The sequence below is a fragment of the Cebus imitator genome, unplaced genomic scaffold (genome assembly GCF_001604975.1).
Source record: "Cebus imitator isolate Cc_AM_T3 unplaced genomic scaffold, Cebus_imitator-1.0 Scaffold4, whole genome shotgun sequence".
In the NCBI taxonomy this organism is placed as follows: Eukaryota; Metazoa; Chordata; class Mammalia; order Primates; family Cebidae; genus Cebus; species Cebus imitator.
In genome coordinates this window covers 4,255,569-4,275,252 of record NW_016107319.1, presented here as the reverse complement: position 1 = coordinate 4,275,252, position 19,684 = coordinate 4,255,569, and the positions used below count along the sequence as shown (strand labels likewise).

Sequence of the window (19,684 nt, the reverse complement as noted above, 5' to 3'; positions counted from 1 at the left end):
TCCAAAGGATACTATTAGTAACCAGAAAGGGGTCCTGATCCAAACACCAAGAGAGGGTTCTTGAATCTCAAGCAAAAAGAATTTGAGATAAATGCATAGAGTTAAAGTAATTTTATTAGGGAAGTAAATAAACGAAAGAATGGGTACTCCATAGGTAGAGCAGCCCTGATGGGTGCTGGTTGCCTATTTTTATGATTATTTCTTGATTATATGCTAAACAAAGCGTGGATTAATCATGCGTTTTCTGGGAAAGGGGTGGGCAATTCCCAGAACTGAGGGTTCTTCCTTCTTTTAGACCACATCGGGTAATTTCCCGACGTTGCCGTGGCATTTGTAAACTGTTGTGGTGTTGGCGGTAATGTCTTTTAGCGTGCTAATACATTATAATTAGTGTATAATGAGCAGTGGGGATGACCAGAGGTCACTTTCATTGCCATATTGGTTATGGTGGGATTTCACTGGCTTCTTTACTGCAACCTGTTTTATCAGCGAACTACTCATGACCTGTATGTTTTGCTGACCTCCTGTCTCATCCTGTGACTTAGAATCCCGTAACTGGGAATGCAGCCTAGTAGGTTTCAGCCTCTGGCAAACACTGAGCCCCTATTCAAGATGGAGTTGCTCTGGTTCACATGCCTCTGACATTATGATCCCTGTCCTAGAGAAGACTTTTTCTCTACTTTTCTCCCTTTTAAGCCCATTTTCCATTAGTGCTTTTTTCCCCCCAGCACACCATGGCTCTAAAGCAGGACCGCCCCATAGAACTTGACAGAGATGAAAATGTTCTATCCCTCTGCTTTCTGATGAGAGTGCAGTAGTTTTCTTTTGCTGCCAAATGACCATAAACTTAGTAACTTGCACAAGACAAGTGTATTAGGTTACAGTTCTGGAGGTCCGAAGTCTAGCGTGAGTGTCACCAGGTTTACAAGGATTGTAGCTGGCAGGGTATTTATTTCTATAGGCTTGTGATTTGATCTGTGTCCTTGCTTTTCCTAGCTTCTGAAGCCCACTGTCATTCTTGGTGTTATATGTAAATTTTCAGTGCTGCAAAAGAAGCAGCACTCAAATATGAAAATTCTCAGCAAGGCAATTTCCTTCTATAGAAGGGTGTGGCTCACCAATGGAACAACAGCAGGGGCACACCTGGACAAGGGAGGGGAAGGGGTACTTATTCCTGACGCAGGTAGCCCCTACTGCTGTGTTGTTCCCCTATTGGCTAATGTTAGACCACACAGTCTAGGCTAATTCCGACTGGCTATTTTAAAGTGAGCAGGGGGTACAAGCCAGAATAGCAGGGTGGGTAGTTTGGTGGGAAGGATGGTTATGGGACAGGTCAGAGCAGGTGAGGTGACCAGAGCAGGTGACTGGGATGAGTCAGGATGGAGAAGGGGACCAGCAGAACAGATGTGAACTACTGATTAGAACTGGTGGAAAAGGTTGTCTACTGAAACCACAAGAAGTTAAACTTTAAAATGGAAAATTAAAGAGAGCTGAACATACTGACACACTGATTCTTTGAAGGGAAACTTGGGGTTTACTATATCTAACATTGAACTCATGACTCTTTCTCTGCCTTCAAAACCAGTAATAGTGGGTTGGGTTTTTCTCACTCAATACTGGGCATTCTCTTCCATGCAACTGGCCTCTGTTTCACTTCTCAGGACCCTGGTGACTACACTGGGCTCACACAGATAATTCAGGATAATCTTTTTATGGTCATGTGATTAGCAACCTTAATTCTTCATCATCATGTCAAGTATCCTATTCAAGGTTCCAGGGATTAGAATATTAACATCTTTGAGGGGCTGTTATGCTTTCTACCACAGGGAGCCACCAACCACAGGTGTCTGCTGAGCACCTGAAACACAGCTAGTGAGGCCAGGTGTGGTGGCTTATGCTTGTAATCCCAACACTTTTGGGTCCAAGGCAGAAGGGTCACTTGAGTCCAGGAAGTGGGGATTGCAGTGAACCTTGATCATTCCAGCCTAGGGAATGAAAGTGAACCTGGGTCCAGAAAAAAACAAAACAAAACAATATGGCTAGTGAACTTTATCCAACTTTAATTTAAATGTAAGCACTGGTACTTGATTCTATTACTAGTTTGTCTGGAGGATGTTTCAGCTGTCAATTTTTCAAAGGCTAAATATAGATCAAGTATTTCCAATGACAATTCAGTGTCTATATGGAGATGTGTAAAATGCAAGACACCATTAAAAAAAATACAAATTATCTTTTATATGATAGCCTGTTGAAATAACATCCTAGGGCTGGGTGCAGTGGCTCACACCTGTAATCCCAGCACTTTGGGGGGTCTAGGTGGGTGGATCACGAGGTCAAGAGATCGAGACCATGCTGACCGACATGCTGAAACCCCGTCTCTATTAAAAAATACCAAAATTAGCTGGGCGTGGTGGCATGCGCCTGTAGTCCCAGGTTCTCAAGAGGCTGAGGCAGGAGAATTGCTTGAACCCAGGAGGTGGCGATCGCAGTGAGCCGAGATTGCACCACTGTACTCCAGCCTGGTGCCTGGCGACAGAGTGGGACTGTCTCAAAAATAAATAAATAAATAAATAATAATAAAAATAAGAAATAATATCCTTTATAAATTGGGTTAAACTAAGCATTCTGAAAATTAATTTTACTTTTCTTTTAAAAATATGGCTTCTAAAAATTCAAAAATGACATATATCACTTACAGTTTATTGGACAGACTTCTCTAAAGATCTTCCCCAGCATCCTTGAACTGTATCTAATGCTGTGTGATGAGTGCATGTAGTTTTCATTTCCATCAAACAGAATTTGCTACAGTTCTTATTCCATTTCTAATTGTCCCCTCTCTTCCCTGCGCACTGAACTTTGAAATCTCTAGTTCCTGTCTATATTCTGATTTCTACTGACAACGTCATGGTGGTATCATCTACCAGACTTTTCTCAATCAATACTGGATGAGTAAGGGCTGCCACCAGTACTCTGGACTCACAGACAGACAACCCTGTGATGGAAGTCATTTATCTGAGCTTGCAGCTGAGAAAACTGAGGCTCAGAAGGATGTACATAGCTGGACTAGTAAGTGATGAAACTAGAGTTTTAACTCAGAGTTGCTTAACCATAAATATTCCTTTGTGGATAACAGTGTAGTGATTCCTCAAAGACCTAGAACCAGAAATACGATTTTACCTGGCAATCCCATTCCTGGGCATATAACCAAAGGATTATAAATCTTTCTATTGTAAAGACACATGCACACATATGTTCACTGCAGCACCATTCAAAATAGCAAATACATGGAGGCAACTGAAATGCCCATCAATGATAGATTATAGAAAATGTGGCACATATATACCATGAAATATTATGTAGCCCTAAAAAGGAAGACGATCATGTCCTTTGCAGGGGCATGGATTGAGCTGGAAGCTCTTATCCTCAGCAAACTAATGCAGGAACAGAAAACTGTACACTGCATGTTCTCACTGATAAGTGGGACCTGAACAGTGAGAATATATGGACACAGGGAGGGGAACATCACACACTGTGGACTGTCTGGGGAACGGGTAAAGGGAGAGCATCAGGATAAGTAGCTAATGCATATGAGGCTTAATACTTAGGTGATGGGTTGATAGGTGCAGCAGACCACCATGGCACACATTTACTTAGGTACCAAACCTGCACATATACTCTAGAACTTAAGGGAAAAAATTCTTTCCATGTGCTTCTGTATCCAGTTACCTAGTCATCACCAGAAACTGCCACACAGGTGGCCTCAGTCGTGTCTGCATAGGGTCAGACAGAGGAAATTTCAGGACGGGGACAGAATCCAAAGGCATGTATCTTTACACGACTATGCATTTTCTCTCAGTCATCCCTGGATTGGTCGATATCAGAATCCAATTTCACCAGGATTAGTCTTGGGCTGCTCAGAGCTATTCATTGAATTAGGAATGATTATAGCAGAGGGAGCCCCGTAGTTCTTTATTAAGGTCTTTGTGGAAGAAGTAAGTGATCTTCAGGAGATTAAAGTGCCAGTGGTGTTTTCTTAACATTTATAACCTGCACTGATACCTGGGGAGTTTGTTTATTAAGAAAAATTCTGCAGCACATATTCCGCCTCCTAATAGGACCTTCACACTGGGCCTGGGCAGAAGCTAGCACTGTGGTTCTAATGAGCTTATGAGGAAGGCTTTGCCAAGTGCCTCCTGGAAAGCTACCCCTTGAGGTTAATGGAATTCCCGTCTGTGTAGGGTCCTGCAGCCTTTCCTGCTTGATGGGGAGGCTGCATCTCAGAGTTGTGCATGGGCCTCAGGAAAAAAAAAAAAAAGTTGATGGTTATTAATACTGTTAATAGTGATCATAATTATAACATCCTCTCTTTATGCACAGGACTTAACCATTCACAAAGGTTTGGGTGTCATCTTACTCTAAAGCATCACAGAGATGCCTGCATTTATCGTTTTATATATATGCAAACCGAGACCCACAGACATGAAGTTAGCAGTCTTGCAGCTCACTCATGGTCAAACCAGGCTTAGTCACTTACACTGCAGGTATTTATTGAGAACTCACCATGGATTCCAGTTCAGCAGTTTCAAGTGGTACAGTTTTGCCTCCCAGGATTCATTTGAAACCCAGGAAATATTTTTTGATTCCAACTCAGGGGTAGATGACTAGCCTCTAGCAGGTGGAGGCCAGTGATGCCTTTGTACATTCTACAGTGCATAGGATGATTCTCCCATCCAAATGAACCAGCCCCAGGTGTCAATGGAGCTGACATTGAGGAACCCTGCAGTAGTGGTAGTGTTCCAGTGAACAGAAAAGCCACAGTCTCTGCTCTCCTGGAGTTACATCCTGGTGGAAAAGATAGGCAATATACGAAATCACAGAATAAAATAATAAAAAGGCAAGAAGAGATGTGTGCTGTGAAGAAATCAGTGGTCAAGGGGAGAGAAAATGCTGGTGCAGAGTTGTAGATCATGGGGCCAGTGATGGTTTCTCCATTGACTGGCACCTGGGCAGAGATCATACTGGCATGAGGGCAAATGGTGTCCTAGGGAAAGACAGAATGATTGCAAAGGCCAAAGATGGGGCCAGGAAAAGCCAAGAGGCCAACGAGCAAGAATGGAAAACAGGCAGCAGGTGAGGGAAGAGAACACTGAAGCTTATAGACCCAGAGATCCAATGAGGATCCAGTTGGAAGCCTCTGAGAAGGGGATGTCCCTGGTCACTTTCCCTTCCACCTCTAACACCCTTGCTTTACTGACTGCCCTCAATTTCCTCCATTCTCCAAATGGAGAATGTGTTGCTATATCCCACCTTCCGATCTCCCAAATTTGGTCATGTCCATTCAGGTGGGTATCACTTCAGAGCAAAACATAACTCTTATGGCCAGGTGCAATAGCTGGGATGCAAGTCGCTAGGATGACAGGCACATGGCCATGCTCAGCTCATTTTTAAAAAAATTATTTAGTGGAGATAGGTCTCACTATGTTGAATGCTGGTCTCAAACCATCTTCACACCTTAGGCCCCAAAGTGCTGGGATTACAGGCATGAGCCACTGCACCTGACCCCATTACCCTATTAATGGCCTTTGTTGGAAGAGTAAACTGAGGCTTAGGGAGGAAAAGTGACATGCGTAAGATCAGCAAATAACAGAGATCGTCTGCGTGATTCCAAAACCTTGGTTCTTTGTGCTACATGTCAATATATGAAAGGCATGCAGGCTTAAAGAGGTTTCCTTTTTCTGTTTTCTTCCTCATTCAACTTCTCTTTCCTAACACTCCTCCTCTTCCCTTTCCATATGGCCACAGTGATCTGAAACACTTTTGGCTTACTTTATTTTACATGCTTTAAGAATTCTTTTTAACACACAGGTATTTCTCCATAACAATTTATAGGCATTTATATATAAGCATACACTGGAAAATGATTAATTGAGCATTGTATGTTTTTATCAAAGGGAACAACACAAAGATTTCTCCAAAGTCCTGTTTGACTAGAGATGATTAATTTTAATTTTCACGTGAGCGGCATAATGCTATTAATCATTTAATATGTTTAATCATAATCTCTGTAATTCCTAATTAGGTTTATTAAACTGAAACATCCAGCAGTTGTACACAAATCCAAATCTAGAGTTTCTTCTCAGGATAAGGAGGAGCTCATTTCATTTTTGCATTTAAACAGGAATGTCTAACAGGATGGAAAAAAATGTACTAGAAGCTTGGGGTTTCAGCTGCAGCATCTGCAAACTCCAAGTCTGATGCAGAGTACTAAAACTCCTTACCCTCTGAAAAGTGACAGTTGAGTGATTCAAGCTCCTGTGTCATGGACATGGCACCAAACCTCATATTCCCACTGGAGAAAACCAGATTCTGCTCTGTTTGGGTTTCACTGTTACAGTGTTGCTCTTCAACGATCACACGAAGGTGGCAACATTGATTGTCCACTTCTTCATTCGTTTATTCATGCACTAGTAATTCATTTGGTCAGTGAGTCAGCCAACCATTAAACAGACATGTATCATTTGTGTCACAAGCTGGTCATACCAGACTCCTGCTGTGATCCTTCGGTGGCGCCTCATTGCTTTTAGGATGAAGCTGAAACTCTTGCTTTGTACACAGGGTCGTTTATCTAACCCCCTGACTACCTCTGAAATCTGCCCTCCTGCCTTTCCTTTGTCCATGCCTCCTCTAACCAGTGGTGCTGAAGTCCGCACGTACTCTGCTGCATCCAAGACATCATTTCCCATCTCTGCATATCTCTGCCCTCTCTTGGGATAGCCTCAGTCCTTTCCTCCTCTTCTCTTAGACATCTCCCACCTAAAATTTTACCTCCAGAATTGGCAAGCTTTGCTGAACCTTCCACAGTGTGGTATGACCCTGATTTAAGGTTATTCAGCCCTTTGTGATTGCCTCTTATCCCAACATTTAGCCGTCTGTATCTGCTGGGGATGGTGGCTTATGCCTGCAGTCACGCTGCTTTGGGAGGCCAAGGCAGGAAAATCCTTTGAGGCCAGGAGTTCAAGACCCGCCTGGGCAACATAGTGAGACCCTGTCTCTGCAAATGAAAATTAGCTGGATATGGTGGTGCATGCCTGTAGTTGTAGATACTTGGAAGGTTGATGTGGGAGGATCCCTTGAGCCCAGGAGTTCAAGACTGCAGTGAGCCATGACTGTGGCATAGCACTCCAGCCTGAGTGACAGAGGAAGAGCCAACTCTAAGAAAACAACAACAAAATGAGTCTATGAGCATCTTTCTCTATCACTGTCATTCACTAAAGTAGGAATTGCATGTGACCTGGAGGGCTGATTTCTGTGCCCAACACAAAGCAGTTGCTCTGTAAACATGTGTAAACACTTTAAAAATAAGCAGATGACAGCCTTTTCTGCGGGTTTCCCAAAAAAACTTTATCCCTCTTTTTGGTATTAAAAAAAATTACCATCAGTCTAAATAATTCATTACTTTCCATTTAATGAATACATGCCAGGAACTTGGCCAAGTTAGTACACATTATTTATTTAATCACAAAGCCTTGGAAGGTGTGAACTCATTATTTTTTATTTTCCAGTTAACAAAAATGTATGGTGGTACTGCTTCCTATTTAATGCAACAGTATAGACAAAATGACTAAATATTGTCATGATGACTTTGCACTTCAAAGTTGAAGGAATCATCTGGTAGGGCTTTTGATACCACATCAGCCTAGAAGAATGGTCAGCAGCCAACGGGATGTCTTTATTTCAAAATGCAATTCAGGCTGTGTCAGGAAGGATAATGCAAATGAAACCTTCCAATAAACACCAGGGTTGGTGAGAAGCTTGCGAATTATGCCCATGTTATCTGGGTGCTTGTTTTGTATTTCACTTTGGAAGAGTGTCTCCTTCTCTAAGTCGTTAGTATTTTACACCTGGCTGCCTGCATTGATAGTTTTGTCCCAATTATGTATTTCTAGATTGCTGATAAATAGGTCAGGATGATCCCTCATTCCAATTTGATAGGCTTCCGCATAAGCTTTCTATCATAGTTTCAAAGTGGGTATCTGATGTGGATGGCGTTTACTGCCACCCAGAGGTGACACATGCTAATTGCAGAGAAAGTGTCAAACGTTCAATGAAACGTTAGAACTCTAGAACTGTATGACAGTGGCTATGATACCAAATGTTACTATGACTTTTCCCCGAGTTCCTGCCTATACACGGGTGTCAATGTAACGCAGTGTTATACAGCCTTATTTGGAGGAGAGGGGTGATGAATCAGTGAGTTAGGCTAGTAATGTTACAGGGTCTAGGCAAAGAGCACAACAGACCTTTCTGCAGAGATGGAAAAGTTTGATATTTGCATTATTCAATACGGAAGCACTCACTACACGTGGCTCCTGAGCAAACTTGAAATGCAGCTAATGCCAACAACATTAAATATTTAACTCACTAAATGTAAATTGTCACATGTGGTCAACTATAGTGGACAGCGCAAGTTTGTGCAATTAGAACCTTAAAAGTCTAAGTCAGTCAGCTGGTTATTTGAACTCCAGAATGTCAACTAGTCTTTTCAAATTGTTTATGTTTAATGATATTTTATCTGCACAACTGCCCGAACAATTATGTAGGCATATCTTAAGATTCGGAAGAGCGCCAGTTAAGAAATACACATTCTTCTACCTTTAATAATTATTACCGTCTTCTTGATGAGGTTCCCACTCCCCACCTCCCAACCCAGCAATTCCCAGTCGCCTCCCTTTGCTTTTTCTAGTCTTTAATGCTTTTCTCTGTCTTCCAAGTCTCTATTATAATCAGTGGATTTATTGTCTGTGTTGCCCCCATGAGAATGATGCTCCCTGAGGGAAGTGATTTTTGTCTGTTTTGCCCACTGCCCAATCCCAGATTTATGATTAGCACTCAGTGGATGCTCAGAAAACACTTGTTGAATGAATGAATGAATGCATGCGTGACTCAGCAGTTCCTTCCTCTCTCCGATTCCTTGGTTCTGGCTTTAGGGAAGCTAAAGTGCATTGGAACATAGTATTGTGGTCCACTCAGAGCCTCTTCGATGTCTCTCCTTGTTCTTTTAGCAGACAGATGACGCAGCACCGACGGATGGCCAGCCCCAGACACAACCTTCTGAAAACACGGAAAACAAGTCTCAGCCCAAGCGGCTGCATGTGTCCAACATCCCCTTCAGGTTCCGGGATCCGGACCTCAGACAAATGTTTGGTGTAAGTACCACCTCTCTTCTCAGCACTGCTCGCTCTGGAGGTTCCAGAGACCTCCCTGTCTCATGTAAGTTTGCAGTATTTACAATACTAAGGTTAGATGTTTACATAGGGAGAAACCTCTTAGGGCCTAGTCTGCGAGTTTTTTGTGGCTAGAATCTCTTTATGGTTTTAGCATGTATTTCTATACATAATGCTTACCATGTATCTCCTTTGCCAAGTGGTTTTCTTCTAATGAGTAATTCGAAGGCCCAAATGGAAAAGAAACTCCTAGATGACCCACTGTTGAAAAAAGCCCACTGGTAGTCCCAAATTCAATGGCCCAGGATATTATACTGTAGCTAAAATACACAGCAAGTCCTCTTTGTTGCAGTTGTCAAATTATCCAGAGGGCGACTCATGGTGTACTGCTGCATTTCCTAGTCTTTCCCAGGCACTGTGCATTTAGCTTTCAGATGCAGTGGCAGAGAACAATTCTGCATAAAGCTGAGTTTAGCAAACAAAACAAACCACCACCAACAACACCAAATGAGCTAGCAGTTTCTAAGTCCATATTGATTCCTGCAGTCTACATTCTCCTGAAGTCAGTGACAAGGATTGAGAGGTACTTACTGTGGTGCTATATGCCACATACCACGAAGGGTCACCTTGCCCAGGCACCATGGTGAAACACAGAGCAGGCCAGAAGTTACTACTAACCCAGGAGAAAGTACAAGTATTGATCGACTTACGACCTATGCAACTTACAACCATTCGACTTTACGACCACAATCGCTAGCCACGACTGCTCCGCGTCTGGCAGTGCAGACGTTGCCCAGCTGGGCGTACGATGGTGCGGACCAGCTTCCGGCAGCACTACCATCTCTGCATGCATATAGCCTACTCAACTTACGACCAAATCGTGTTACGACCGGTCTGTCGGAACCAATCGTGGTAGCAAGTCGAGCACTAGCTGTAATAGCATTGGTTTTTTATAGGTCGTCTTGTCCCTAATTGTTTTTTTTCTGGACGATATCTTCACTGTCCACTTTGGGAAGCCATAAGTTTGCCATTTCTTTTAGCTCCGTTCCACCAATGGACAAAGCTATGGCAGGGCTTGATTATCATTCATGTTTGCAAATGTAGCCGATTTGTCCATGACATCCCAGCAGCGATAGCAGGTGCCTGTGGATTCAGTGAAAAGAACCACATCCTTAACATTTGACTTAGAGCAGCCCAAAGGTGGGCTTCAGAGAAACTCTTCCTCTAAGTTTATAAATGGATGTAAATACTAAAACAGGAACAAGAAAATGCCCAACTTGAATGCCTCATTCTGAGCCAGACTGGTGTCATTCTCCATTTAAAATGGGAGGCTCAGGTTCACTACTCCAAGGCACTGCAAGTTGGGGATTAGCTTGCACCTTTTACTTCTTATACACACATGATGCTTATCAAGTATGCATCTGACACAGAAGCAGAACAAGCATCCTAATATTTAAGATACCGAGCCTTGAATGCTGACATTTCAGAGGAAAAGGTCAGCTCTTGCACTTTTATCTCTCTCATTTGGTAATAACCTTGAGTTGAGCCCTCCAACTCCTGCAGAACAGAGATACCCTCGGGCACTTTCAGGTCAAAGATGACTTTGAAAAGTGCAGAGCATTCAAAGTGAGAGTCGAGGTTAAGTGTGTGCGAGGCAGTAAGACCAAGTTTGAATGATGGGCAGTAAGCGGAGCTATATTCTCTTTGCCATGTCAGGTTAGCAAGATGTCCTGCTATGCAGTTTGTTTTTTTTTCTCATCAGGTGTCACTGTGATGTTGGCTTTGAATTCGGTCCCCTTAATGACCGTCCTGACACTCTTTCATGGTGTCACTCGTGGTGGCTCACCCCAAGTTCCACCCCTAAGGGTACTTTTCCCCCTGGTCATCTTGGTTATCTTGAAAGTTATGGCAGGCTACAATGCTACATCACAGAGGTATTCAGAACACTCACAGAGTATTTTGAGAAGGGATCCTAACTCTCTCCAGTCTTATAGGGGTAGGATAGACAAGAAGGAGTGAGATCTTGCCAAAAAGTTATACTGACTGTCATAAAAACTTGATCCAAACCTACCACATTCTGAGCACTTTTTAAAAAGACAAGGTCTCACTGTTACCCAGGCTCAAGTGCAGTGGTGTGATCATGGCTCACTGAAAACTTACACACTTGAGCTCAAGTGATCCTCTCAACTCAGCCTCCCAAGTAGCTGGGACTACAGGCACAACCATGATGCTGGGCTAATTTTTAAGTATTTTTTAAAATAGAGATGGTGTCTCACTATGTTGTTTACGCTGGTCACAAATTCCTGATCTCAAGCACCCCTCCCGCCTTGACCTACCAATGTGTTGGGATTACAGCATGAGATGTTGAGCCACTGCACCCATCCACCCCCCGACTCCACTTTTGTTTTGTTTTGTTTTGTGACAGAGTCTTACTTTGTTGCCCAGACTGGAGTGAAGGGGCATGATCTCAGCTCATTGCAATCTTCGCCTCCTGTGTTTAAGCAATTCTTGTGCCTCAGCTTCCTGACAAGCTGGGACTACAGGCGTGCACCACCACATAAAGTCAAGATTTTCAAAAAATTGACAAGATGTCAATTTGACAAGATGATAAATACACTTAATACCCATCAATTAAGACAATGTGCCATGCATTCAGCAGCACTAAACTTTGTTCATCACAAACAGCATCTCTGTCCATTTTTAAATGCATGCAAGATTTTTTTATCAAAAATTTTGTCTATAAAATTACCAGGAATGTGTGCATTCATGGACTCCCTTGTAATGACTCTCAAACCTCCTTAGTTTACAACTACCATACTAAAGAAATAGAATTTTATACACTAAAAATCTGTTCTTTCCTGCCAAATATCAGTGGTCACAGAGCCATTCTTGATACATTTAGCAGCAGGAATCACATTATGAAGCATCTGTAAACACTCTCAATGGCTCCCTGCAGTGCAGTATAGGGTATTTAGGAGGGTTTCCTCTTTCAGGTCATAGTTACTGCAAGAAGTTACAGTTTCACTCCAACTAGGTGCTTCTCACATCATCTAGACATGAGACATCTTCTGTCCTTTTGGTGTTCTATCCTGTCTTCGTCTTCACACTTTGGCAGAGGTTACAGTGAGGACAATTAGAGACAGTCACGAAGATCTTTGTGCGTTTCCCCTGCTCCGTCTCTTGTTAAATCCAGGCATAGGATTTCAAAGTCAAAAGCAACACAAGACACAAAAGCAACCTCCTTTTTCAAACTGTTGAAAACTTGGCAGTGATGGTCACAATGTCTGTAACCATTAATAATTCCACCACGCCATCTACAGCCATTGCATGCCTGATGGTTACTGCAGGTGACTCCTATTTCAGTTTGTATCTTCAGCACTTCTTCATAAAGATTGGAATCTTGATTACCTTTTCCCCTTCATGCTTCCTATTCTTTACTTTCTACTCTTTGGAAGCATTTGTCCCCATGTTTGGCATTAAATTCTCTAGCTCGTCTTATATGTCTTTTTTTTCTTCTTTTGAGTTGGAACACTCCTTGGGCAAGATGTTTTATGGCTACAATATACAAAGCAGAAGTCACAGTCTTTTAAAAATACCAGCTGAAGTTCAAGTGAATGGATCTGTTATATGCAGTGACATTGGCACTAGATGTTTCACTGGAAGGAATAGTAGTTTTACATCCTGCTACTTTTTCCTTGAGCTGTGTCTTCACCTTAGGTGTCATACATGAGCACGCATTTTCTTTACAAATCAATATTTGATGATCCCAAGAGAGGAACATAAGGATTTCTACCAAATTAATTGCAATATTAAGAATGTTTAACTTAACATTTAAAATTTAAACATTCTGGGTTTTAAGTGAGAGAAGTGGACTGTGATATATCCAGACCTCTGCTACAACAGATGGGTGGATCTTCTGGATGCCATCACTGGATTGTCAGAAACAGTTGCTTAATGAGTAGAGTTCTCGAATTTACACAACAACTTTCTTGATTTCACAGCCTTACTCTAGGGATCAAAATACAGACCCCTCTTGGATGGGCACGATGGTAGCTCATATCTGTAATCTCAGCACTTCGGGAGGCCAAGGTGGGAGGATTGCTTTACTTCGAGAATTTGAGACCAGCCTGGGTAACATAGGGAGACTCTCTTTCTATTGTTTAAACAATAATGTCCAGACACACAAGAAAACTAAATAGGGCCCCAGGAAAGTGGTCCCCTGAAGCCTCTCTTTATTATCACAGAAAAACAGATCACATGACTTTTAGCACATGCAAAGGAAAATTTCAAAATCCCTTTTTTTTTAGTAATGAGACGGGCTTGTCTGTACTTACAATGTTAATGCAAAGTTATATCTACCAGAATGTTATGAGGCGTGAAGCCATTATGGGGAGACACGGCATGGTTCCCTCTACTTCTGTACTCTGAACATGAAGCTGACACTAAGAAAAACTGGGATGATGCCTTTCCGTGGCCTCTATGCACACTCTTGGAACTAACCTTTACTTTCATGTTTTATGCTGTATCCGTTCAGCATCTTCCACAGTTTTTCAGAGAAATATTGTTTGATCTGAGAATGCCTAAAAATGCTTGGCACATATTTGCCCAAGTGTGTGCCTGTAAGTTTCTGGATCCTGTTCTGGATAACAGCTATTGAGACACCTTTGTGTGGATTTGAGGTGTTGTTGAATGCAGCTGAACATTGCTGTTGAGCAAACAAATGCTAGTTATGTCTGCGAATGAGTCGTGTCTATTTAAATTGAAAATGTACCAGCTGTGTTTACATCATTAGTAGCAAACTTCCCAATTAAACTGTTGATACTATAAATATAGTACAAACCTGTCTTGGAAATGGAGCTTACATCAGCATTCTTCTTCAGACTTGTTTCACCGGCTTTGCGAACCATCAGCCTAACAGCAAGGGCCACAGAAGCAAACTTGGATACTGTTTCAGGGCATCTGATGTCATTGTTTCATTCAGGGAAAGACACATGTTAAGATTGCTGTTTGATTGGTTCTGTCTCCGTCAGATCCTATTTTGAAAGAAATGTTTTTGGGTTGACTGCCTAGAGAAGGTCCCATAGACGACAGTTGCATCGTGGTTTTGGAAGAAGTCCTCTTCAAGCTTCTCTTTCTGCAAATATATGTGCTTCTAGGCTCTTATGCCTGAAATAAATATGATGGTGTCTGTGTAGACTGAATATTCTAGGGTGATTGTATCAAAATTACTGCTTGGGGAGTTCACAAAACTGGAGGTTTCTTTACTATGAAATTCAATTCACGTTTGAACGGCAAATCCGTCATTTCCCCAATCTGAAAGTTTTCTTCTATTTTCAGTGATTTTTTTTTTCCTCAGCCTAAAACTAGGGCACTGAAAATGCTCTGTAAAGGAATATTCTCTTGACCAAAAGATCCAAGTCCACAGATTGCAGGATGAGTTCGCTGCATGTTTTCTGGTGTTTCCATGGTGCGTGCCAGCAATGTCACCCCTTTCCATGTTCTCTTCGGAGTATTTTCTCCTTTGTTTCTTCCTATTCGTATGCTTCTTTGAGCAGAAGTACTAGTCATTCTTTATTTCACAACCAGAAAAATGCACGTCTGTGATTCCCGTGGCTGGACAGTGTGTGGATCCTGAGGAACGGGAACATTTCTATGGCACAGAGTGACACACTTTTGGTTACTTTTTCCCATAATCAGAACTATTTTTATTTCAAGATTGAGCTGTCTGTATTCAAGTGAAATACACATTTTTTTTTCTTGCTATTCTGGGGAGTGTAGCTTTCTTTGTACATTGCAGAGGATAGCATCTGTATGTTCTAAATAAGTTGTTTCTTGAATATGAGTGGGACCCTCTTGACTTTCAGTCTCTGCATCTCTGGATACTCTGTGACAGAAACACATTGGTCAGGCAAGCCTCCCCTGCTTTTCTTGTGGTCTTATTGTTGATTTCTTGTTCATCCTGCCCCTCACCCCAGTCACACTCTGTTCCTCTGCTACACAGAAGCACGCTTATTGCTCTCCACTCAGGGGAGAGAAGGAATACGGAACCTCCAAGGGTCATAAAGGATGCAATTAAAATACGGAATGCAAAAGTAAATGGAATGCTAGGAAAGCTCAAAACAAAAGAGAATGGAAATATTTATGTTGCCCTGTTTAATCACTTGAAGGGCATTTGCTCTCATTCTGCATGGAGGTAGAATTCCCATTTTATTTTTCCTTGGGCCACGGTACATGATTTTAAATCACCTTCTCTCACCTGCTTGTATGCAGGGTAGGCTATTACACTCAAGAAGTGCCCACACTCCTTCACATGATCTCAGAAAACGGAAAATATTCCAAGGTTGGAGGAAAGGATTGCAGATGATCCGAGACCCCTAGTTTCAGGGCCCATGCTCCCCATTTTGAAATGCAAATCAACAACTGCTTGATGTGCATTTCAACCTTGGACTCCCAGATTTCACAAATTTAAAAATATGTAAGACACAATCATTGAATTTGACGTTCAGATAAACAACTATTTTATTAAGCATATGTATGTCCCAAATATTGTGTGTGACATATCCTGAAAAATCTGAAATTTAAATGTAACTGGCTGTCTGCATTTTATTTGTCTATAATTTATTTATAATCAGAGTCTTTGTTTCTGGACTTTTGATAGAGCCTATTCATGCTAGTTGTCTAAAATCTGTTTGTTTAACAATATGGAGAATTATCTTGTGAGAATTTCAGCCCAAGCACTGATCACAACTGCTAATACTGTGATTATGATGGGTACCTGGATAGTGGAGTTTGCTATTGTGTTTGTACTTCCTCTCTCATATGTTTGAGCTGTTCCTATATTTTTTTGTGAGCTAGAAGCCAGTCACTTAAAATTCCTGTGGGACACTGATGATCAAAATCACACTTCATCAAGGGTGTTTCTCCTAGTGTTTAGTGGCTAGACCAGAAGGCTCATTGTATATACATACTAGCCACTTTTCATGTTTGCTGCATCAGTGCCTGGGAAAGCAGTCATACACACAGAAAAAAAGAAAAAGAGAATTAACCTCTTGATAAATATTTTCTATGAAATCCCTGCTGGTGCCTTTCATAAGGAGATACTATGTGTGGTTGTATTTTGCTCTCGTTTCGAGCACATTACTTAACCATAAACCATAAAATGTGTATCCTTGATATTCAAAGAGGGGAAAAAATTGACATGGGAAACAGTTACCAGTGTACATAGTAACTACTGCATTTCTCTTCTTGCTTATAAGATATTTCTGTTTCTTTGCAGCAATTTGGTAAAATCTTAGATGTTGAAATTATTTTTAATGAGCGAGGCTCAAAGGTAAGCAACTTAATTCACTTTAGAATTGTTTAGTTTGTTTTTAAATGTTTGTTATGAATAAGGGGAAACAACTGCACTGTCTTAATCAGCTCATGGTGAAAATACGCTTCAGTGGGAAATCCTTTAGAGAGCACCTTCCACTTTCAAAATGGTGGTAAAGACATCGGGTTCAGTTTAAAATATATAAGGGGATAATTTTAAATTGCTGTTTTTTTGATATACATATATATATATATATTTATCAAGTTTCCAGAGGAAAATTATCCATGCTTAAAAAAATAATGATGTTGCTACATTTTTGTTTTTCAGTGATAATTATGTTCTTTATATTAAAAAGTGAGTTGATAGTCTCATGAGCAGGTAAATATGTGATTATTCTGTATTAATAAAGTGCAGTTATTTTCCTGGGTTTTAGGGGAGAAAAATCTCATATACACCAACCTTTTGAATATGATTTTATTCATTAGTATGTTTGCCAATCCACATTTCGCAATTTGCCATTGCTGTGAGTTTGTTTTTTCAAGGAAACCAATTTTTCAATAGATTCCCTAGTGCTAATAAAAGTCAGGGGCTCTATGGAAAGGCTGAGGTTCAGGGGAGGTTCTTTTTCAAAACAGAAATATGGGGCAGATGCAGTGGCTCAAACCTGTAATTCCAGCAGTTTGAGAGGCTAAGGTGGGTGGATCACTTGAGGTCAGGGGTTTTAGACCAGCCTGGCCAACATGGTAAAACCTCATCTCTACTAAAAATACAAAACTTAGCAGGGTATGGTGGCATGCGCCTGTAATTCTAGCTACTTGGGAGGCTGAGGCAGCAGAATCGCTTGAACCCAGAAGTGTTGATTGCAGTAAGCCAAGATTGCACCAGTATACCCCAGTCTGGGCGACACAGCAAGATCCTTTCTTGAAAACAAACAAACAAAAGAAAGAAATATGCTGGGAAAAGAAAGAAACACAAACTACTAAAGCCTCCTCTGTGTCAGTGATTAACCAAGGGTGGTCCCAGACCAGGAACATGAGCACCACCTAGGAACTGATTAGAAATGCAAGTTTTCAGGCTCCGGCCCTGACCTGTTGAATTTGAAACTGTCAAGCTGGGGCTCAGCAATCTGTGTTGTAACCAGACTTCCAGGCCTGTCCTTAAAACAATCAATGCTGTGTCTTTCCTTTTAGACCAATGCCAAACCTCCCCCATGAATGTAACACGCCCTGCTGCTTATTAGTGTTTGGCTTTTGTTGTTGCTGCTGTTCAGGTGTCTTCTTTCTACCTACATGTACACAACACTCAGGAACCCCATGAAAATCCCCACTGAGGAAAACAACACAGGAGGCTTATCAGCAGACACAGCAGGGTAGCAGGGAGAGATGATGGAGAAGAACAGAGATATGGACCTTGGTAACCAGAAAGTGACCTGGTTAGCTCTGTCGGGTCTCCTGGCTGCCAGTCGCAAGGCTGTCAGGAATTTTGAGTTCCGTTCTCCTCAGACGACTGTGAATGCAAATGTTGAGAGATCCTGGTTTCAGCCCCTTGACTTAGACAGGCAATTTGGGGCAAGTCAGCACCATGGACAGTCACTAAGCAGTACTGGTTTTATTTGGAGTGTTGCAGGCCACAGTGCCAGCTCTTTGGGGTTTATATAGCCACTTTCCCCCATGAAGCAAACCTTTGATTTTTTTTTTATTCCTTGGACAGGCTTCCTCCCTCCTAAGTAGATGTAGTACTAATTAACTAGGACGATGTTGATCACATCAAGGACAGAAAATCCCAGTATTCTCTCCTCCATGGCCAAAGTGATATTGTCATCTGTCAGATGAGTGAAAACAAAAGCAAAAAAGAATCCATTACATTGTGATTCTGCTCATTCAGGGACCTTGTCATTTTTCCATAGCTTCAGATATTTTACGATCATTCTCCAACTTATCTCTTTTCTGGCTTCTTGTATGAAACTTATTACAGGGACTATTTCTATACCTGCAAAGCATAGTGCATTTAGAGAAAAAAAAATGTGCCCAGTCTAATCCTGTTCACTCGGGCCTTCTGTATTGTTGGCAAAATTGTAGATGACCTGAATGTTGACCAACTTTGTTCTAAGTCTGTCTAGAACAGCACTGCCTTCAAAGATGTGGGTTTTGTTTTTTTTTTTGTAAATCTATGTTTAATTTATATTTTGTTTTGTAACTTTAGCCAGTTGAAGAAAGCTATTTAATTCCTTCAGAGAGCTGTTTTGGGACATTAGAAGAATATCATTCGCTATTTTGAAAGTACAATGGCGATGCTATTTTTAAGACATCTTCCGTCATTCCCATGATCAGCCTGTCTCTGGGGGCTCCAGGAAAAAGACCATTTAAATTTGCTGCATCCAGAGCCTGACTTTGTGAAGCTGCCTTTTTTTGATCTTTATTCTTTTGGTTTAGGAGACATCCAAAATAGCCTCACTCGGTGGGTAGGCTCGCTCTCAAAGAGCTTGTCTTGCAGGTGTTGGAGCTGACTGTTTAGGTTCTGCCAGAATGTCACTGAGACAGTCCAGTTGGGAACCGCTAAATGGGAGCAGCAGCTCACACAGGGATATTTTTCATTCTTGACATTATCCTTTATGGGAAAGGGCCTTATTTAGGGGAACATTTTCATTTTAATGGTTTAGAAACCTGAACCATTTCTATGACCTCATTTTCATCATTTGGTGCTGGACAGCCAGCCAGGAAATTAGTGGGTCCTGAAGAGCCAGGTACTCACCTTCTTGCCTTTCATTCTCGATAGCAGTCCTTCAGGCAGGCCACTCTACGCTGAGTGATGAAGGCTGTGTGTGTTACGTGTGTATGTGTGAGTGTGTATGCAGACATATATACCTTACACGTACTTGAGGGCTGGATGTGGTATCTCACACCTGACATTCCAGCACTTTTGGAAGCTGAGGTAGGAGTTCAAGAAGCCAGGAGTTCAAGACCACCCTGGACAACATAGTGAGACCCCCATCTTCATAAAATAGTAATTAAAAATTAGCTGGGCATGGTAATACACACCTGCAGTCCCAGCTATTTGGGAGGCTGAGGCAGGAGGATTGCTTGATCCCAGGAAGTCAAGGCTTTAGTGAGCTATGATCCTACCACTGCACTCCAGCTTGGGTGATAGA

The 19,684-nt window shown here is 41.7% G+C and overlaps 1 protein-coding gene across 40 annotated transcripts in view; it reads left to right on the top strand.

Annotated features, from left to right (window-relative positions):
• Positions 1–19,684, top strand: part of RBFOX1 (RNA binding fox-1 homolog 1) — a 754,257-nt gene that overhangs the window by 596,919 nt on the left and 137,654 nt on the right. For 37 of the 40 annotated variants that reach the window (XM_017533966.2, XM_037740311.1, XM_037740353.1 and 34 more), the window contains 2 exons: positions 9,063–9,206; positions 16,501–16,554. In XM_017533966.2, coding sequence (XP_017389455.2) covers positions 9,063–9,206; positions 16,501–16,554 — 198 coding nt within the window. The remainder of the gene's footprint in view (positions 1–9,062; positions 9,207–16,500; positions 16,555–19,684) is intronic. The other 3 variants (XM_017533870.2, XM_017533887.2, XM_037740365.1) reach the window with 1 other exon arrangement.